At 37.4% G+C, this 23,493-nt stretch overlaps 1 protein-coding gene across 1 annotated transcript; it reads right to left on the reverse strand.

Moving 5' to 3' along the window:
* Positions 1-2,398: 2,398 nt before the first annotated feature.
* Positions 2,399-18,254, reverse strand: slc35b3 (solute carrier family 35 member B3). Its single transcript, XM_052113975.1, has 10 exons — positions 17,844-18,254; positions 14,263-14,480; positions 13,965-14,086; positions 10,437-10,591; positions 7,419-7,526; positions 7,184-7,281; positions 6,984-7,076; positions 6,126-6,237; positions 5,958-6,027; positions 2,399-5,075 (listed from the first exon to the last, which is right to left on the reverse strand). The coding sequence occupies exons 2-10, from the start codon at positions 14,473-14,475 to the stop codon at positions 4,925-4,927; spliced, it is 1,122 nt and encodes a 373-aa protein (XP_051969935.1). The 5' UTR covers positions 14,476-14,480; positions 17,844-18,254; the 3' UTR covers positions 2,399-4,924.
* Between the last annotated feature and the right edge of the window lie 5,239 nt (positions 18,255-23,493).

Consider the following 23,493-nt stretch of genomic DNA (forward strand, 5'->3'; position numbering starts at 1 on the left):
TTTTCCTTTTATGTAGATAGGCGATCGTTAGGGGCTGTCAATATTTTACACTGGTGCATATAAACTGGTATAGTATATAGTGTATGTGCTTTTCCCACTGTACTCCCACAAATATTGAATTATTTCTGCTGTCTTGACTTGTTGTTGGGCTCCATCCTATGACATTTGTTTTTCGGTCTGTTCCACAAGTATGTGCACTCTTCAAAAACCTCAAAAAGAGAATGCCTCTTATCTGTTTACCTGGCTACATAAGCAGCTTTCTCCAGGAGAAACCTAGGTGTGTTAAACCACATTCTCTTAATCCCTTAAACAGTGTAAGGAAATCTGTGTTCTTGTTTACATGTTTCAGAATGCTGATTTCTGGCTTACACCGATTCACTATGGTACGCCTATAATAATGATTTATGTTTTAGAGCTATCAGGACAGATTTGGGGACAAACTGAATACTTTTGTCATTCGTCTGTGTGTGTATACGTCATGTCTGTAAAGAAAAGATCCTGCTGCTACAGCGCATGTATATGTGCGTTGTGTGATAGTAGTTTGTAAGCTGAAAGCTTGTTGCCACAACAAATGAGCGACATTGACCATGGATCATTCAAAAAGTCATCCCTCTGGGGAATCATGTCGAACCGAAAAGAGTCTGCAAACAAAAAGGAAATTTTTTGAGATTTTTAGAGGTGGCGACAACTCCGGGATCTTAAAGGATTTAAAACCGACCCAGAGATGGTGTTCTGCTGGACAGGCAAGATATTTTATTGGACCGATAGTGAGCTAGGTAGCTCTCATAGTGTGGTAGTTTTTTAGATAGCATTAGCCACTCAAATGGGGCATTTTATTATGGATTGTGATACTGCAATTATTTTAATTTCATTTCTGAGGAAGGAAGAACAATGGAAAAAAGTTTGCTTATGCTGGTAACAATGTCAATCTCTAAACCAGTTACTACCTTGGTCTATTTGCCTGCTAGATAAGTTATAACAGTTTCAACCATTTATTTTGATCTGATATGACTAGCAATTGTTATGTCTAATTTCATTGTTGCCAAACTTTTGTAATGCTATTTATTTTAAAACAACTGTTTTCAGTAAGTCAATACAACAGTGGACGAGATACTTACCTGCTTATTTTTCAGATATCTGTCTATTTCTTCCTTTCGTTATTTATTGAATAATATTTTGGGGGGTGGGGGCGAGTTCTGCTATCATTAGTGACATTCGCTCTGATAAGATGATCACCTGTAACCATGGTTACACCATCAAACCATCAGATTCATCCACACAGAAAAGCAGTCTAAGTCCAAGTCTAAGCCCAACTCACGTAATTACCAAAACAATGTTCCACAGCAAGTAACCTGCAGTTTTATGCTTTAAACGTTAGAGGGACTAAAGTTACATAGTGCAGCGTTAAGTGCATTAAATTTTGGTCATTGTCGTCAAGGGTTTGCTGCAGGTTCACCACTACTGGTAAAGAGCTGCAAACTTCTGGTAAACATTTGCTGTGAATAGCAAGCTCATTTGGGTGTGAAAATATTGAGTGGGAAATTTGCGTCAAGTTTGCAGCATGATTGCCCCAAATTTGGCATGGTGCGAGTGGCGAGGCAATTGTCTGTGTTTCGTGACTGTTATCGGGTCAAGGAAGGGCAGATGGTGGAGTTTCTGGTGACCCCCTAGACCCCCTACTAACTAGAGAGTTAGTAGATTGTGTAATATGCATATAGGGAGCAGTGGTACAGATTTTGGATCATTTAATATTGCTTATAGCTAGCAAAAATAATTTAGTATACTCTCAGGTACATTTAATGCATTTAGATATATTTAAATCCCTTTTGCAGAATTTGGCAGCCTTTTCCCAAAATAATCAGCGCAGAAAATGCAAAAAGAGTCCCTGATTATGGTTAGCACTGTATTAGACATTAAGCCACCTTTTCACTGTCTGCGACACTCGCATTCAACTTTCACATTCATGATGAACTTGGTCAAAATGATAATTTGGTAAAAATGGATTGAATTGGTTGCAAGGGAGAAGGCACTTACAATCGGGGCAAAAATTTCATAAAAATGTTGGGGGGGACAGTAAACATACCAATTCTCAAGAGCAATTTTTGAAGGGGACACCAAGGTTTTTTTTTGTTGTTGCCCCGTTTGCATTTGTATTATTTTATTTCTTAAAAAATTATTTTAAGAATATATCATTATATTATTTACAATACACATATTTGAATGATATTTTAGGGGGGACAACCCTCAGATACGGGGGTCCTGACCTCCCGACTCCCGCGATTTCCGCCTATGCTTACAATGTCAGAGCACCCAGTGCCTTGTAGAAATATATATATATATATAACAATATATAAATAAATGACACATGTACACATTTAATAACAAAAATGCTCTTTATTTGCAAGATGAATGATCACGTAGGACTTCTACATTCATAACCATCCAATCTGCCGAATTAGCAGGCGTTTAGAATGAAGTATAGTAGAAAACATTTTATTTCTCACTTTGCACGCATAGTTTTAAATGGAAAACATACCATCTGATTGGTGGGTCACATATGATCTAGTCAAACAAGTGGAAAGATTGTAACGCATCCAAATATTCTGTGTCTGCAGATGATCTGTACCCCATACAGCCCTGGTGCGACTTTCCATTGGAAGTAAATTACTAATTAAGCTTTTCCGCTGCTGTTAAGTGCCACCTCAACGTGGGTGGGATTCTTGGCTAATTGTCATACTTGCGCCACCTATACTGCCGTGACATCATTTAAACGTGACACAAACATACAACATGACACAAACACACAACAAAGGAGCAATGGAGCATATAGAAGGAATGGTGTCCTTGATGTTCGGCATGTGGCTGTTTTTCACAACAAGACGACAAACTTTGTTTAAAAAGAGGCTGACGGCCTCAAGACAACATACTGCTAAGAAAAACCACGATTAGTTTGGGAAATCGTGCACCAAAGCACAGACAAGAACATCAATGTGTTAGCTCGATGACGCACGAGGGAAAGCTAACCTGCCATCTAGCTTATAGATTCTCTCTGACCAATCAGTGATCTGCAGGGTTTTGACGTCACATTTAGTATTGGCTCGCTTGGAACCTCGACCGAGGCGGTACTAAAAAAAAGTACCAGGTACTAGGTACTATCCACAGTAAAAAAATTAAAAAAGTCGATTCAAGCAGTAACATGCAGTGGAAAAGCCCCATAAGCCTATCACCTTTTGTCTGTGATGGCTCTAGGTGCCCCAGACCCACTCTGCGAATTAGTGGCCATTGTTCATGATTCAATGAATGTCTGAGTCATTGCATTGCCATAGGTGTTGACCCTTTCTTATTTCTATGAAAAAATGAAGTCGTCTGTGTGATATAGTTATGCTGACTGGATTAGGGCTGGAGAAACCCCAGTCTGTGGTGGGTTCAACTGCATTCTTTGTTTAAGGTTCACCTGAATACTTTGTTTCCACCTGGAAGGACTGCCCACCGAATGCCTATAAAATACAATGCATGCCTCCCTAAGTTAAACTTGATGACTGCAGCGTGACAGCACCTTGATGACAGCACCTTCTGAAGTGTAGACTGATTCTCCAATCTTCTACAATAAAGAATCCTGCTGAAGCTTTCCCAGAATCTCCTGGTCCTCTCTGCGTTTCCTACAGTTTAAAGCTAAACTGTATAACTTCTGTGCAATTAGTGGTGTCGAAAAGAATTGCAAAAACAACGAGTGTCTACAAACAGTTCTCTTGAACACTCTCCTGTCTTCCATTGGTATGAAAGAAAATAAAAACGGATCCCACCCCAATCTCATGCCTTTGGTTAACCCTATATGTTGCTGAGCTTTTTTATCTAAATAAAGGATGATTGTGCTAAAGACTATTTTAGGATTAGAAAGCTTCATTTTGGTATCTTGATGTTCACTGTGATATTTGTGTATGGTCCGTATTTAAGTTGTAACATTTGATTATGAGTGTCCAGGGTTCCAAATAATGGAAAAATTAAAGTCAGTCAAACTGAAGTTAGTCCTTTGTGTACTCCGCTATCTGTGCTAATGCTGTTTGCTAACTGGCAGTAAGTGTACAGGGAGAGGTGGCAACAACGGCACAATAATCATCTCCCTCAGGCTTTGAAAATGTCACACACATTCACAAACACATATGTGCATACACACACGTGACGTTCTGCTCATCTAAATGAGGTTTAAAGCCAAGCCCTGTGCACAATGTTTGTTTTCTTTCTAATGCTATCTTCTTCCAGGATTACTAATCAAACAGGCCCTGGGCAATCACAGGGCGACACATCTGAGGAAGAGCTTGGCAGGCGTTCAACTCTTCATGCTGGAGCCAATGGATAAGAGACACCATTATTCATGAAAACACTCCAAACCGTCTGAATCAACTTTCCATTTTTTTTAATGCAATAACAGCCACCCTTTCACCAAACAAACGCTTAGCAAATGTGGAAGCTGATAACTTGATCCACTTCAGAATGTCAGCCCTTAAAACAAACACAGTCATCGATTTCTTTTTTTGTTCCTGTACAATCAGTTTACTCAAGAAATGGAGTCCTGACTTCGGTGTTGAATGTTGCCAGTATTTTGTGGCACATGTGGGTGAAAGTTCATTTAAAATGTCACTGGCTCTGTTAGGCCAACATTCTGGTCAGGACATGATTAGTAAAAAAGGAATATATTCTCTAGAAACCCTTTCTATCTTCAGTTTCACTCATTGTCCAGTGCAAATCATTGCATTTTTGGCTCTTGTTTACAGTCTCTTTGAATCAAACAGGTCCCCATAATCCACAAGTCCTGACTCGGCTGTGTGTGGGTGTTTGTGCCCACATGGGCTTCAGACCACACCTGAGCACCACCAGATGTAGGACGGAGGAGAAGGCCATCATGAATGCTTTACAGTTCATCCTCCTACACGTTCTGAGACAGAAGACGGACCTTCCTGCCTCTGAGCACTCGTTTTTTGAGCTCCGCTAATGAAGGGAGCTTCATTTTGTCTCTGTTTTTACTGTAGACATTCAGGAAGATGCCAAACAGCACCAGCAGACCTCCCCAAACATACCTGTGAAAGAGTCACAATCGATCATTCTCAACAAAACAGAAATGTCAACATGAAATGAAATTGTTGACATTTCTTAAAGTGGGGATTTCATTATAATCCTTCATACAGTAAAAGAGCTGTAAGCCATGAACCAAGTCGACCAGCTCCAAGGTGAACCACAACATTAAAAAAGTTGATTTGAAGCAAAAAATTATTTGGAAATCTGACACAAAGACGAAGGTTTAAGACTATGTACTTAATGTCTTTAATGACTGAATGAACTACAATTTCATGAAGCATTGCAAATTACGTTATTGAGTTAAAAACAATGGAACAATATATAACTATTGATTAAAATGTTTTTTTTTTGTTAATAAATAAAGAATCAAAATATTTTAATTGTATTGAAATTATTCAGATTCGTATTTGAAAATATGCAAGTAGTTTAAGAGTGTAGGGAGAACGAATAATTGCGTCATTCACGGTGCTTTATGGAAGTGGGCGGATTCTACAGAGCTATTTTGGTGCACTTTTTTGGCTGCAATTCTCTGACTGGTGGATCATTTCTATTCAGGATCATGGGTAGTGTAGTTCATCACCAGGAATTCCGCTATTAAACCCTTTTTTCAAAAAATTAACTTGACAAAATGTAGAATGATGCAAATGCCATCAATTAACAACCTCAGAGGACACTGTATGTCTGTCTTTAAATGTTACTGTAAATAACCAAGGCTGTGTGGGTGGGGAAAATAATGTTAACCAATATCACAGCTTAACGTGTTTCGTCCCTCGTGATCAAATCAAATCCCAATGATTACAAGCAAGCCCAGCACTTTTTCCCCCAGCTGAATATTAGGTTTTAAATACATTACATTGTGTTTATAAAGACTCTGGGCTACTTACTGAAAAGTGAAAGGCTTTGAAAAGAACAGAAATGACAGTACAATGGTCATGGCTTTCCTTCCTGTAGTCACTGAAAAAATTTAAGAAAAAGGTTGTTGCATTAATTCACTTAATCTATTAATGACATTTTAGTGACCATCCCAAAATAACCACATCGGAGCGTCTCACCTGTGACAGCGACCAGTGCACCAAACAACTTTATTAATGCTAGTACAAATGAAATGCCAAAATATCCCGTCAGGGAAAAGAAGAATGCGTAACCATAGGTCGTCACTGGATGCTAAGGTTGGAAAAAACATATACATTTGAGTACATAACGCATTTTGACACTGAAATACAGACTTTTGAAAGGGTCCTATTATTGAAAGCTCTATTATTTTTTGCTCTACTGAGATTTAGATACAGTATAATGCAGACATATGGACCAACTTATTATTTATATTATCATCAATTTCCACATTTTAGAAAAATAGTAAAGTCATCAAAACTAGGAAATAACTCAAATTATGAGAATTATGTAGTGACCAAAAATGTTTAACAAATACAAACACTGTCCCAATTTATATTTGGTGTCTTTAACTACAATTTACATACATAAAAATACATACAATGCAATGTATTTATTGTGTAACTGCATGTTGTTCTGCATAATTCTCACAAGATACACATTTGCTGCTACTGAGATTGAGGGTACAGTTAGGTTAATGAGTAGGGTTAGGGTTTAGATTAGGGTTAGGGTTAAGGGTAGGGTTATGTTTAGGGTAAGGATTAACAGTGTAACTACAGGTATTTAAATGTAAGTACAAAACAACGACACATATGCACATAATAAGTACATTGTATCAAATGCTTAAGTACATAGCGATTATAAACACCCAATATAAAGTGGGTCCCAAAACATGACTAACATTATAAGTAGACTTTAGGAGAAACATACAACATTACAAAAGTGCAGAAAATGTCCTCTTTAAATATATTCATAAGTGAAAGTATTTTACTACACAGTATATTTGTTTTAAAACCTACCTGAGAGCAGAATGAGACAGCAGGTCCAAGCCCCCCCACACACAGCAGACCCAACAGAATATAAACAAAGCCAATGGAATAAGAGTATAATACCTGCACCACAAAAAATCATTATGGATTAATACACCACAGTCCTTTTGGACAAGAGATACAAACAACCACACAATGCTGGTAAAACTTCTACAGTGTGTTCTGTGTACCATCTCTGAGTTGGATCCATTATGGATTTTCATGGCTTTCTCCTGCACATTCCCAATGGCAGCGTCTGCACAGAGAGCCATAGATATGAGGATGACTCCTAGAAAACATCACAAACAAAACATTTAGGTATAAAACATTATTCAAATATAAAAAAAATTGACTGACAAAAGGAGGTTTACTCTCTTGTTCATGGCAGAAATAAATAGTAAACAAACCTGTAGCCTGACATCATACCTGTTACGTTGAAGTTAGGTGCAATCTTACTGTCTGACAGTGTGAACCAGATTAGCCCCAGACTCATGCAGAAAGCAGCAGACACATCTGCAACGTTATAGCGCTTTCCTAAAACACACATTACAAACAAACACGGTCAAACTAAGAAACTTTGACACAGATCAACACAAGCACATCACAAAAGCCTTGTAAACAGGGTACAGATTTCAAATGGCAGGTGATTTGAGAACATTTACCCACTATACTGTGTTTTGCAGTGTTTTGTTTTTGGCCTTTATTGTATTTATACACTTATTTATTGACATGACATCATCATATTTGTTTTCGTGCAGTAATGCAAGTAATATTCCACATATGTGTTGTCACCAGTGTTGGGTGTATACTGATAACAAAGTATTTCATTAATGTAACTGCTTTTTTTTTTTGTAAAAAAAAGTAGTGTAACACATTACATTTTAAATTCAGATTACAGTTACTGACTTTAATGTAATTACTTTAAAGTGCATTACTTGAGTTACACATATTTAGGTGGCCAAGCACCAAAGGTGCTGGAACACTATTGTATTTGTTAGGATTTTGTTATTATTATTCTGCCCTAAAAGCATATGGGCAGCAAAAAACAAGTCCTAGAGACACCAAACTTAGCAGGATGGAACAATTTGATTCACTGATCAATATCTACTCAACGCAAAGTTCAAATGTTTTCGTTCAATTCTGCCAATAGGGGGCACTATAACTACAAAACTGTCATAACTCTGCAGTCCTTTGGTCGACTAAGTTCAAAAGCATATCCTTTACATATCGGTTTGACAAATCAACAAAAATGGCTGCGAGCAGCCAATAAAATTTCAGCACCAGCAGGAAAATTATTATACACCAGCAGTGCGTAGACATGAAGCTATATATCAAATTTTGTGAGAATCGACCACGCTGTGGTGCAATAAGCTAATTCGTGTGTTTGCTAATAACTCCGTAATCATCGTATCATATAGGCTAAAAATTTTTTTTTTTAGTTTCTTCACATCCTTGAGTGCCCCCAAATCATATGGTCACATGGATTCCCATTTCCAAAAGAAAGGTTTTCTACCATTTTTTAATCCTACTTTTCTGAAGTAGGATTACACTAACCCTAACCAACACCAAAACAACTATGTCGACGGCATCTACAGGATCATTTTATCAAATTTTGGTCATCTCTCCATATGTGCTTGGCCCCCGATGATTGCTGCTTTTGTCTATATTTACATTTATTCATTTAGCAGATGCTTTTATCCAAAGCGACTTACAGATTGAAGAAGGATACAACTTAAGCGATTCAGTTGTGAAAAAATAAAAGCTGAACACCGTGAATCATCCGGAGCAAATAACTGATTTTGTCATGCCTCACTAAAAATACGTTTTGTTGTAGTCAATGGTAAAAAAAAATTGTCTCCCTCTAAAAAGTCAGCTAAAACGCTCTATAAACACACTTCTGTTCTGTTTAAATCTGAAATAATCTCATCATTTGGCAACAATGAGGGCAATAAGAATTGCATTTATTTTTTCAAAATATTTTTCCTCAAAAGACCCAAAATAATCTTTAATGGAACCATAAAATGAACAAGAACCATTCGCTCAGCGAGTATTGACGCTGACTATCACCCCTGGAGTCGCGAGTTTGAATCCAGTGTGTGCTGAGTGACTCATCACATGTCACATGGGGTAACCTCCTCGTGGTCGTGATTAGTGGTTCTCGTTCTCAATGGGGCATGTGATAAGTTGTGCGTGGATCACAGAGATTAGCATGAGCCTCCTCATGCTGAGTCTCCACGGTGTCATGCACAACGAGTCACGTGATAAGATAAGTGGATTGACTGTCTCAGAAATGGAGGTAACTTAGACTTGTCCTCTGCCACCCGGTGAGTAACCACGCCACCACGAGGACCTACTACGTAGAGGGAATTGGGCATTCCAAATTGGGAGAAAAAATTTTATTAATTAAAAAAGAACCATTAAGAGAAATCAGAAACTGAAACAAAATTAAGTAAAATTCCTTAAGATTCCCATCTCTATAAAAAACATTCTAAGACCTCACATCACCAAACCGTTTGTATGTCTTTGAATCTCTCATGTCTCATGACATCGGCGGTGGTCAGACTACTGTTCTTAAATTGTGATTTAAACCATAAATTATGTTGCAGTTCCTAGCAACATTACAGACCAACTTTGGTGAGTGTTAATTTTGGACTCTGCTTATAAAGTTGGATTTGATCTTCTGTATCAAGGACATGTATCCATGTCCTTAAAATTATTGTCATAAATGAGATCAGCGGGGCTGAATAGGACAGAAAGAGAGAGAGACAACAATGTATGTCTAGCATCTGTAGAGTTGAGAGAGGATCTATCCGCAGGTTCCTTGACAAAAATCTTTTCACAAATTGAGTCGTGAAGGTTTCCGGAGAGAGAGTGAATGAGATTTCCCGCTCTTTCCGCTGGACTCATCTACTCATCACAAGCAAACGGAGGAGAAGAGAGGGAGAGTTTGAAATCGGACATGTTAAAAGACAAAGAACATGACAGAGTAAGAAAGAAAAGAGTGAAATAATAGAATACATGAAGAGTGTTCTTAAACAGGTAGTTGCCGTAGGAATGGAGGTGATGCAGCAGGTTGCTGTGGCATGCTTTGATTCGGTCCAGCTTTGATGGTTGGGCATCTCATGAGCATCCTGAACCAACGGCTCACTGATCTGATGCAGCAGCCTCAGGGGACGCCATGTCCACAACAGCACAGAATAAAATAAAATATCTCCATAAAATGAGAGGGGAGAAACGCAACTGCTCGCATTCTTTCTTGTTCCAAGAAATCAAAAATTAAATCCAAAACTTGCATAAGACCAGTGAAGAACCCACAACAGCAGTGGCCAGTGAAAGACACAAAAAACAAGTAACTTGTTCACAGAAAATAACAGACCAAAGAAAAGCCAAGATTATTTTGACATGGATGTCAGCAATGACACATGTGATGCGATTATCATTTACCTTGTATGAAGACTCCTCCAATCATAACAGGAATGAGTTTGCAGCACTTAAAGATGACTTGTGTAGGATAGTTCAAGTAGCCGAGTGAAGTGTTGGACAGGCCCATGGTCCCAACTGTTAAAAATGCGATGATCATGTATGTTTTGCATGGTATCCTAAAGAAAACAGGAGTTCAGTGAATGAATTTTATGATTTCCTATTCCTTATTCTATTTGATTTTTAAACGTGTTTTCATAACTCAGATTTACACTGATATGCAGAAGTAGAACTTCCATGGGCTCTTTTTACATCTGCTATTAACATGCGTCTCGTTGTAATTAAAAATATATTTAATTTATAAATTTTTTATAAAATAGCTACCACAAATTACAACAACACTCAAAATATGCATCTATGTGGATCTGTAGATTGTCATATGAACAACCTGTCAGTAATTACTCACGAGTTGGATATGGTGAAATGAATGACTTGTGGTTCAGTTTTTGAGTCAGTAAAAAGAACCATCAAATAAAAGTCAAATATTTAGCATTGTATGTTTTGCAATGTAGATTCAAAAGAACCAGCTTTTGTGTGTTTGGGAATCAGGCTCCACTGGTCACACATGCTTCACACTTTAGATTTCAAAAGAACTGACTCATACGAGTCATCTATTTGGGAATCGGTCTACATTGGTTTGTTTCACACTGTAGATTTTTAAAAAAGACCAACGTCATAAGTCATTGGTTTACATAAAGGGGTTCGAATTGAACTGGTAGTGTGTGATTTTTTAAATATTTTATCAATAAAAATTAGTGCAATCAGGCGATTCAAATTTTTATCTTAATCGCATAATGTTTTTATAGTTCTTTGTGATTAATTGCAGATTTTTAAAGTGTTGAAATTTGACACTATATATATATATATATATATATATATATATATATATAAATGTTCTTGTTAAAATGTATTTATTTCCATCTTAGGAAAGAAAATAAAACAATATAATGCTTTATTAACATTTTCCAAAGAAAGCCGTCCACAATATAAAGACAAAAATACACTAAAATATCACCAATTTAGGTAACATTAAACATTTCTCAAAGTCTAAGAGGGAGTTTGACTACTTGAAAGAACTAGGCTGCATATTCAATGCAATGGGCATTAAATCTCTTAAAATCCTCCACAATAAATATCTGCCGGTAGACTGTGGCTATCCGCTTTGTTATAGCAATTGTGAAACTGCATTCATGATTCATATTAGAGCATCAACGTAAGAGAAAAAATCCCTGCTTTGAACTCACCATAAATAGCGCTTGCAGACAAAAGCGTCTCATTCTGCGTTTTGGTGATAGTTAAGATCTGGTGTGCTTCTGTTGTAATTAAAATGTGCCTTGCATAGGCTGAAAAATACTTGATTTCACACGTCACATCTGGGCTTCTTTTGTACGTCAAATAGCACTAAGAGCAAGTGCTGTCAGAGATTATTTTATTTACTGATATAACAACCACATAATAGGAGAGAGTGTAACAGTCAACTAGCATGTTACGACAGTACTGAATATAGAATGTCATTGGGACCACCACGTTATGTAGTTTTACGCTAAGCTTGTAGGCTCCTCTTGGAAGAAGGGCTATGGCGCGATTGTGTGTCTGTTTGTGGCGTGTGTCAGTGTAATGACTCCAGGCGAACATGTTACAAAGGTTCCGCCCTTCACACCAGTGTTTATACTGTATTAACGGTAAATGCAGTAATCGCGATAAAGAAAAATGAACACGCTAAACATGAATTAATCACAGGCGTTAATGCATTAATTGTCACCCTAATAAAAATGTGTAATTCCTTGATATTTTATGTAAGCCTCAAAAATCTTGTAACTACCTCAAAATAACCAATAACAGAGTTTTCAATGCATTTCCTTTGGAAATCTGACACAATGGCATTTATTTTTGTCAGTTCTGTCCATAAGAATATTTTATTCCTTGATATTCCATGGGTTACTGAAAAAATCTGGTTTGTGACTTTGTAAAATTGCTTTATTACAGGAGTTCAGAATCAAAGTATGATGATGATCCAGAAAACAGACCAGGTTGAAGTTTTTATTTTGTGTTTTAATGAGAAGCAGATATGGTTTAGACCATTCAGTGGAGAAAGCTGTCTACACTATTTGAATGTGTTTGTGATAAAGACCCAGAAGAGTCAGTTCAGAATTTGCAATTTAAAGTTGCAATTAATTTAAATGATACTGAATTCAATATTTTATTTTATTTTTTATTATTATTATTTTACTTGGTATGTAAGTGCACAAAAAAAACATGGATTTCCTTAAGCCTTGCTTATAGTTTTGCCTGGTACCGCAGCACGTCTCTCTCGATGGCCCAAAGCGTTTACTGCACTGCACATGTGCATGTAAACAAAGTAGGGCTGTCGAATTAATGCATTAATTCAGTGCAATTAATTTGACAAAAAAATAACACGTTAAAAAAATGTACGCAATTAATCGTAATGCCCGATTCCTGAGAAATCCAAGCTTGTAGTACCACCTGTTTACTCCAAAGGGCAGTAAGTGAAACTTCAGCTGTGTGAGCAACACACAGTTTATACAGTGAAGAAAACACTTCAGTAGGAAGAACAAAACAAACATTCGTTACGTTCTTGCGTTCAAAACACTTGATGGAGCACAAATGCAAACTAAGGGATCTCAAGATGTGTTTAAAGATTGAGTATTACACTATATTTAATTTGACACCGTGACCTAAAAATTTTATGTAAACATTGTAAATATTTAAAGATAACTATTGTATAATTATTTCATCATTATATATTGAATTATTGTTATATGAGGGTCTTTCTCAGCAAATATTTGTATATGCAATTAAATGCAATTAATCGTGATAAATTAATCGGGACACCATGTCATTAATTTTATTACATTTTTTTATCGATTGACAGCCCAAAAACAAAGACATTCTCACGTGCGCACCAGATTCAATAGGTGAAGAGGAAAATTAACACTTACATTTCGGTCTGTTCCTCACACAATTCTATCATAAGAATTCAAATACAGCATGTGAGTGATATGGATGATGTTTGCTTGGATGACTTTTTACTAGGGTGCTTTTATGTACTTTTGATCCTCTTATGCCTTGTGTTTCACAGATGAAAAATTATTTATTCTATTTTTGGATGTTTTAAAAGTATTAAGGCATAACACACACGTTCGAGAACTGTTAACCGAACTGAACTCAGTAGTTCTAGTATTATTATTTTTTTTTTTTTTTCAATGGAACCAGTTCTGAATAAGTTCTTTACATTTGATGGTTGTTGTCTTATAAGCTGCATGTAACTAGACGAGTTTACAAGTTTTTTTTTTTTCCCAATAGTCCTTGCTGTCCGGGACGCATTATTGTTTACAGGTCAAATGTGATGTGGTCACGTAAGCCTCTCTAAATGTGTTTTGATCTTAATGCCATGCGTAAACAGGGGCTTGACATCAAGTAAAAGAAAAGATTGTTTTGACAACATAATAATGTTATGGGGGCACAACTCACCTCCTCCTCTTATCCTGAGTGAGCTGTAACTCCACTAGACCAAATAAAGAGTAAAATCCAAACTGCACTAAAGTCAGATACCAGCCAAATGGTTTAAACCCCTCCACTGAGAATATCAGCTCCTGAAAGCCATGAGTTTAACAAGAGTCAGCAATTTTACAAAGGACAAAATGAGTAGAGAATCATCATATATACTGTATTAACGCAGACCTGATCAGTAATTCGAAGAATTAGCAAAAACCACAGACACAAATATATACATTTTGATCACTGACTGTGCAGTGGGTCGTATTGTCACCTGCAGGTAGCCGTAGATGAGGTAAAAGAGGAAGACTCCAGCCACACAAATGAAGAACTGTGTTGGTGTGTTGAAGCTGCTGAGGTTGAAGCCCAGCACTCTCAACTCTTCCACTGATTTGATATGAGGTGACATCACCTCTGTAGATGACGGCACAGTTATAGAGATGTGCTTCCTGGAGCTGTAGTTCACCAGTCCAAATGTACTACTCATGATGTCTGCAGACAATTGACATATTAAAATATACATTTACACATATTTGTTTTGGTTTCACCAACAAAAATGTTACATGGTAACCATAGTTTCCACCAAATCACCTTGTGTTACATTGTAACATCACAATAAAATAACACAGGAACACCCTCTAACAATTTAGAGAGCTTTAAGCATATCTGTGCCTTTGTTTAATTGCTTTTTGATGACAACTGAGAAGTATTACATATTACTGTGTTATTTGTAGTGGGACAAACGGTTACCTTAGGGATGTGCCAGGGTGGTCGACTAATCGACTAGTTATCTAACAAGTCAATTAGTCGACTACTAACATTTATATGTTTAGTGGTGGTGTTTTTATTTGTAGACCAATTAACATCTACAAGAGCGTTTTTTATCCTGATGATAACTTGCTGTGCTGAACAATGAATAACAGTCAGCGCAAGAAATGTCCTTTCGTTAATGCTTTGGGTTGTGCAGCTGGTCAAAGTGATGACTCAACAACTTATTTCAAGACGATCACTGTCAGACATGAAATCCTCTGCTGTGAGAAATATATCCATGTTTGTGAGGTGTTGCAGAGTTATTCAAGTTTTTTGCTGATTCTGTCTAACACTGCTTAAATACTGTAGTTGCTATATTGTTATAAACAAATTTTTTAAACTAATTGATGTTGTGAACTAGTATTTACCCACAATATTAACTTATTGTAGTAATATTAGCAGTTCTGTGCTTTTGAATGTGCAGCGATTATCACCCTGAATGTATTATATATAACATACACAGTTGAAGTCAGAAATTTACATGCACTTAGGTTGATGTAATTAAAACAAATTTTTAACCACTCCAGAGATATTAATATTAATACAAATTTAATATTAGCAAACTATAGTTTTGGCAAGTCGTTTAGGACATCTACTTTGTGCATGACACAAGTCATTTTTCCAACAACTGTTTACAGACCGATTGTTTCACTTTTAATTGACTATATCACAATTCTAGTGGGTCAGAAGTTTACATACACTAAATTAACTGTGCCTTTAAGCAACTTGGAAAATTCCAGAAAATGACATCAAGCCTTTAGACAATTAGCTTCTGATAGGAGGTGTACTGAATTGGAGATTTTATGCATTTGGCAGATGAGTGAGGAGTGGCGAATGAGGTGGTGTACCTGTGGATGTATTTTAAGGCCTAACTTCAAACTCAGTGCGTCTTTGCTTGACATCATGGGAGAATAAAAAGACCTCAGAAAAGAAAATAAGGACCGCCACAATTCTGGTTCATCCTTGGGAGCAATTTGCAAATGCCTGAAGGTACAGCTCAGGAAGGAGATTCATTCTGTCTCCTAGAGATGACTGTAGTTTGGAATAAAAAGTGCAAATCAATCCCAGAACAACAGCAAAGGACCTTGTGAAGTTGCTGGAGAAAACTGGTAGACAAGTATATATATCCACAGTACGAGTACTATATCGACATAACCTGAAAGGCTGCTCAGCAAGGAAGAAGCCACTCCTCCAAAACTGCCACAAAAAAGCCAGACTACAGTTTGCACATGAACATGGGGACAAAGATCTTACTTTTTTAGAGAAATGTCCTCTGGTCTGATGAAATAAATATGGAACTGTTTGGCCATAATGACCATCGTTATGTTTGGAGGAAAATGGTGAGTCTTGCAAGCTAAAGGACACCATCCCAAACGTGAAGCATAGGGGTGGCAGCATCATGTTGTTGGAGTGCTTTGCTGGTGTATTTCACAAAATAGATGACATCATGAGGAAGGAAAATAATGTGGGTATATTGAAGCAACTTCTCAAGACATCAGCAATGAAGTTAAAGCTCAGTTGCAAATGGACAATGCCCGCAGCATACATCCAAATTTGTGGCAAAATGGCTTAATGACAACAAAGTCAAGGTATTAGAGTGGCCATCACAAAGCCCTGACCTCAATCTGATAGAAAATTTGTGGGCAGAACTGAAAAAACTTGAGCGAGCAAGGAGGCCTTCAAATCTGACTCAGTTACACAAGTTCTGTCTGGAGGAATGTGACAAAATTCCAGCAGCTTATTGAGAGAAGCTTGTGGAAGAATACCCAAAACATTTGACCCAAGTTAAACAATTTAAAGGGAATAATACCAGATACTAACAAACTGTATGTAAACTTCTGACCCACTGGAAATGTGATGAAAGAAATACAAGCTGAAATAAATAATTCTCTACTATTTTTCTGACATTTCATATTCATAAAATAGTTATGCTAACTGACCTAAGAGTTTAAATGTTTTTGGTGTATGTAAACTTCTGACTGTATATTAAATTACTAAGGTACCCACTAAAACACCACAAAAAACACATATAATAAGTACAGATACTTATGCCTATATGTTATATTTATAAAGCTCATTTCTATTTTTGATGACAGTAGTGGCTAAATCCAAATTTACACATTTTTATAACAGAAACAATAGGCTAACTTTAACAACAGAGGTCAGGAACCGGCAGTTGGATATATTTTAGTACATTACTGTGATATTTTAGTGTAACTGTTGTTATTAATATAATTTTAAAGGTTTGAAACTCAATGTAATTCCACAAAAGAAAAGTTTTTTTTTTTTTTTTTTTATTGGAATTTTTGGTGCTTCATCATGTGCACATATAAAGATCAAAACATCTTTACAATACTGAAAGAAAGGGCTGCTTTATTTTTTTATTGCTTGTATTGCTTCTTTGAATACCCCAAAAAACAAATATATAAAAAGTCCCATTAAAAGACAACTAAAAAGTAACATAATACAGATACTTGGGCTTCTAACTTATATTTACACCTTTTTTCTATTGTTTGATGACAGAAGTGGCGAAAATCAACTTTACAAGGTATTTTGGTGGTATTATGATTACCATGGTAAATTTGAGATTCAATGTCATTAAGCAAAAAAGAAAAGAAAGAAAGACAGACAGACTTTTCTATTAGTCCTAAATCTTTTGCTACTGTATCATGTGGACACATGAACATGTTTCTAGTAATATGTTATTGCTTTTGTTGCACACTTGAACAACTCCTACACAAAACAGAATTCACTATTATACATTTTGATCAGGGATCACTCCCCTTGCAGAACTACAGTGGTGATACCCTGGTACTGTGTTGGTGATACTATAAGAAGGTAGTACCATGGTACTGACTATATATTTACAGTATGTACCCTGTTATTAACATGGTACTACAAAACAATACCATGGTATCACCATGATAAATGCTCAAAATGTCATACCATGGTGATTTTTTATATATATTTTTTTATTGACAGCATACATTACATCGCAAACACAGTCTGTCAAGCAGCTTTAAGCAACATTCAGCAGAATCTTACCTGAATACAGCAGAAGATCAGAGTGATCGATCAGCTGAATTACACTAATCAGAGACTGTATATCACACTCATCTCACATCAGCCCAATACACGACTCATGACAGCGGCAGTCTGCGATTTCAATCGCTATAAACAGTTGAGTTGTGAGTGATTTATCACACTGAATCACTCATTCATCTGTCATTTACACACATGAAGAGAGTTAGCGGCTAGGCTAACAACTTCTGCACAGCTTCACTTCCGGGTGTAAAATCAAATTAAAGCGCTCGTCTTAAGTTAACACACACATTATTTCATCAGACCAGCCGATCAAAACACAAATCAGACTCATAATTCACATATCTCCGGGTCAATTATGTAAAACACAAGATAATGCTGGTGCTGTAGAGCTGTTCTGTCTCCCTGGCAGAAGCCAACAGCTTCCGGTGAACTGTGACCTCATTACTACGTCACTGAAAACACGTACACACATTTCAGTCTGTCAGATAGCCATAAGGACTGTTAGAATCTGCACTGCATTTGATCTCTTCATGTGAACATTTTTGTGTGATGTAATGGCCCTACCTCTTCTTTTATTGTTATATACTTTATTATTATTATCTTTTTTTTTTTCTTCTTTTTTTTTTCTCTATTTATTATTGTCTCCTTTATTTTTTGGTTGATATTATGTGATGTACGTATGCCTTTTCTTTTGTATGTTCTTGTTCTTTGCATTAATTAAAAAAAAAAAAAAAAAAGTCTGTCAGATTTTACAGTACTACTGCACTTTTGGTAAAACATTTTTTTTTTGTACTTTTTTGAGACTATTACTTAAATAGTAAAAAAAATTACATAAATCTAACGCTGATGTATACAACTTTACAAACGGTATTTGTCTATTTGTATATATATATATATATATATAAGAGAGAGAGATACACACCATGAAAATAACAAAGTTTAATATGCTTTTATTTTGTAATATCCATATTCTCCGTGACAAATACTATTTGTAATGTTGTATACATCAGCGTTAGATTTATGTTATTTTTTATTACTTTTATGTTTGTTTCTGCTGACCATTTACTGCCTGTTTTATTGTAATTGTGGAAGTGCTAAAAAAAGAATACAGTACACTGCCTCATCATCAAAAAAGAAAATTATTTAGCATATGTTACCATTTTTTTATGTGACTCAGAAGAACGAGTAGTCTCAGAGAGTGATTCGTTAATTTTGTGTTGGCCACGCATTGCTTAACCTCCGTTCGTTTGTTACGTGAAAACCGCATAGGCGCTGTACAGGAAACAGAAATGATTAATATTGATTAACCATTTCTGAAATTATCATTAACAGAAATTCTGAATCATTTCTGTTAATGATTAACAGAAATGATTCACCTTTCAACTCTTTTGGTCTTAATCTTCTTGTCTGAGTCGTTCGTTATTTTGTCACGTGACAGCTGTATATGCTATGCACATAGGCCTACGGCTGTCACGTGAAAAAAGAATGAACAACTCAGACAAGAAGATTCCAGAGGTGAACTATTCTTTCTGTTTCTCATGTCCTTGGCTGCATTATAAATTTGTAATTATTGGGACTATAATCAAATTTTGCATAAGTAGACGTGTTGGGGGGGGGGATTTGTCTATTGAAAATGTAACATTTAAATAAAATTTTGCTCAAATGAACGAACTAACTTGAATAAACTTGATTCGTTCATTTTGTTGAGCGAAACTGAATGATTCAAGTCTGTAAAATGATCCGATCTTCCCATCACTAATGGCAGTCCAAACTCACTGGCTGTCATGTGGGTACTGAAGTAGGCTTGATTTCATAACTTTCTTCTTCTATAGACCATATTTGGAAAGAGAACTGAACTTGTGTGCCTCCGAGCTTCGTGTAGGAATAGAGCTCATCATATCAGAGTATTAGAGCGCGTCAGCTCACATGCATGGACATATCTTAGCTACGGCTAGCTCAGAGGGGAAAAATACACAGCGTGCACATGCAAACATACGCACACTAGGAAAAGTAACTTTAAATCATCTCCTAACAAGGCCACATGTCAAGGTCTGGGTAGATTAGATGGTAAGCAAACAACCAGTTCTTGTAATCAACATGTTGAATGCAGTAGAAATGGGCTGGAGTAAAGACCTGAGCGACTTTGACAAGGGCCAAATTGTTATGGCCAGAAGACTGGGTCAGAGTTTCTCTGAAACGACATGGCTTGTGGGGTGCTTCCAGTCAGCAGTTGTGAGTACATTCCAACAGTGGTCCGAGGAGGGACAAACCACAAACCGGCGAAAGGGTCTTGGGCACCCAAGGCTCATCAATGCACGAGAGCAACGAAGGCTATCCGGTCTGGTCTGAACCGACAGAAGGTCTACTGTGGCACAAGACATGGAACATTTTAATGATGGTTACAGGAGGAATGTGTCACAACACAGAGTGCATCACATCTTGCTGCATATGGGGTTGAGTAGCCGCAGACCAGTCAGAGTGCTCATGATGTCCCCTGCCCACCGTTGAAAGTGCCTACAATGGGCACAAGAGCATCGGACTGGATCCTGGAGCAGAAGAAGTAGGTCTTCTGGTCCATTGAGTCCTGTTTTTCTTTACACCATGTGGTATGTGTGCGCCGTTTACCTGGGGAAGTGATAGCATCAGTATGCACTGTGGGAAGATGACAAGCCGGTGGAGGAAGTGTGATGCTTTGAGCAATGTTCTGCTGGAAAACCCTGGGCCTGGCCATTCATGTGGACGTTAATTTGACACGTGCCACCAACCTAAACACCATTGCAGACCAGGTACACCCCTTCATGGCAATGGTATTTTCTGATGGCAGTGGCCTCATTTAGCAGGATAATGTGCCCTGCCACACATTGTTCCAGATGGTTTGAGGAACATGAGGAAGAGATCAAGGTGCTGCCCTGGCCTCCAAATTCCCCAGATCTCAGTTCGATTGAGCATCTGTGGGATGTGCTGGATCAACAAGTCTTACAGGACTCGATGGATCTGCTGCTAATGTTTGTATGTGATGTGGTAGCACTGCTGGGGAGAAACTAAATGCAGAGATGCAGGTAACTTTTTTCAAAATAGTGTAGCTTTTCCACTAACAAGCTCTTTGCAGACGGTAGCAGTGTAGTGTTGTGGCGTGGGGACGTGGTCATGTGTCGGTCTGCGGGAGAGAGAGAGCGGTAAGGCTTGTCACCTGGTTCATAATTAACCCTAACACCTTTCTCTCTCCCGCAGACTGACACATGACCACGTCCCCACGCCACAAGTGTAACAATCAGGAAGTGTAAAACAATGCTTCAGGATAGCTATCTACTTTTTAAGTAGCTTGGAAATGGGGGCTAGACTTGCGGACTACATGGCACGTTCTAAAATTCAAAACAATTGTTTTCCATGAATGTACAAACACTGCCACTACATCTCAGCGTCAGTTGGCAGCTCCCAATTACGATTCCGGAGGCGGCTCAAATGTTTTCACTGTGCCATGGAGCGCAACTTGCATATTTTCTATTAAATTTGACCAAAATCATTATCAAAGGACATAGATTATTTACTCTAGCCTTGTTCATTCTTGAAGAAGGGAAAAACCAAAAGGTAACTTTAGTTTGTACTGTCTGCCACCTTAACCGCATCATGCGGTGCACTGTGTTTGATACCTGTGCCATGTCCTAGCCACGAAGCAGCATGGCGCGTTTCATCCAGTGAGCAACCACGTTAATGCTCACTTCTTTTTGAAAATGACAGTTTGATTATAGGTTAAATACTTTAGCTTTTATCTTGACAAGTTATAGTTTTAAAGTTGCCTCCTCAACAAAAAGTGGCAGAATATCCCAACACAAGCATACTTTCTTACTACTACACACTAAGAATTATGTGCTTTCCCATCAACAGTGAATTACATACTTCTAGTGCATGGAGTAAGCATGCAAATTGGAACACAAGCCTTGAGAATCCACTGACCAAGATAATGTTTGTCTTTTAACTGTATGATAACATACAATTTTACTATATGACAAAGGGATGTTTGGTGTCAAGATGCAATTGTATGACACAGTAGCACTGTTGGGGAGTAACTAACAAATGTAGCCACTGGTAGCCACATAGTTATCTAAATGTTTTAGTAGCTTGTAATGTAGATACTCAGTATTTTTTATTTTATTTTACTCTTTTATTTTGACCTTCCAGGGCCACTGGAATTTTAGTCTTAGGACTGTATTAAGCAACCATGCACTATGATGGATTTTATGTTGCAATGCAAAACATGGAAATGGTGTATTTCTCCTTGGATGAAAGTACATTTAGCTGAGTCTCTCTTCCAGAACAAGCACTGACATATCAATGCAATGTAATGTCATGTTATGAATTACTGGTGTTTTGGAATCACAGTGGTGAGAAACAATTATCATGCTCTCGAGTGCTATATGTTTAAAAAAATATTCTCCTGCTTCTGACCGAAAACACGTCATAAAACATGCACTGATTTTCATTGATCTTCCCAGACTGCTTCTTTTAAGTGTGGAGTCGTTGTAATGTAGCAACCGCAAACATATCACAAAAGTCACACGAAAGGTGTGTGTTTCAGGTCAATTTCTCTCTGTTTGGAAACTTTTCCAGCAGTCAGGGTGTAAGAAGCTAAAATATGGGGCAAATGGCATCCTGTATGGATTTCATACGTAACACAATTTTGTTCCCTTCAATATGGAACGATTTCACAGGACAGTGGGCAACCTTGGTTCCAACATTAGCATAATATCTTACTACATTCACAAGTATGTAATTTCCATCACCAGTGAAGTACATTAGTGCATAGTATATGCATGCAAACTAGGATGCAAGCCTAGCAAATCTAGCAAATCCAGTATTGGTTAGCCAGCATCATCAGATAACATTTGTTTCCGCTTTTCTGAATGTTGCTTGTAGGTCTCTGAAATTAAAGATTACTTGCATAAATAATGGAGATAAATTAATTATAATCTCATACCTGCTTTATTTCTTGTGTTGGTTTCATTTGTAATCTAAATAGATGTGTGTTCATCCAAAGTTCTGCTGCAGGTGAGTTGTATAACCTGTTTATCTAGTCTAACAGCGATGTGTGTGTTGGTACATTTCATCATTGTTTTGCATGTATTTGAACTAATGTTATACAACAATAAAGCAAATTTGACCATCCAAATCTGACCTCCAGTTTTAAAAGAACTTAAGCAACATACTACACACTGTTCCTTGTGCACAACACATGTCGCCGAGCCACAGTCATGGATGGTCACCATCTCTGGCAAGGGGTTATGATCTGATCCACCCCTCCCCTGCTTTTCCCACCCATTAATTTCCTCTCCTTCCCTTATAGATGACAGCAGCCTCTCCATCCAGTGCGAGAGGTTAATTCACTCACGGACGGCGTTATTTCCTCACAGCCCCCTCCACAATATAAAAATTCAGAGTGGACAGCCCATCTCTCATCCGTGTGAGATTTGATTGGAACGGTATTGCCTCCTGTCCCGAGGAGCCCCTCCGCTGACTTGCCTGCACTTTATGACACTAAATAGCCAGGCTACAATTTTCCCATCTATTCAAAAAATTCTCTTAATAACTCATTCTTGCAAACGAGAGCCCACTCGCTCTCTGCTGAGGTCAGGCCCGTCCCATTTACGTCCAT

Source organism: Xyrauchen texanus, chromosome 41, assembly GCF_025860055.1.
Source record: "Xyrauchen texanus isolate HMW12.3.18 chromosome 41, RBS_HiC_50CHRs, whole genome shotgun sequence".
In the NCBI taxonomy this organism is placed as follows: Eukaryota; Metazoa; Chordata; class Actinopteri; order Cypriniformes; family Catostomidae; genus Xyrauchen; species Xyrauchen texanus.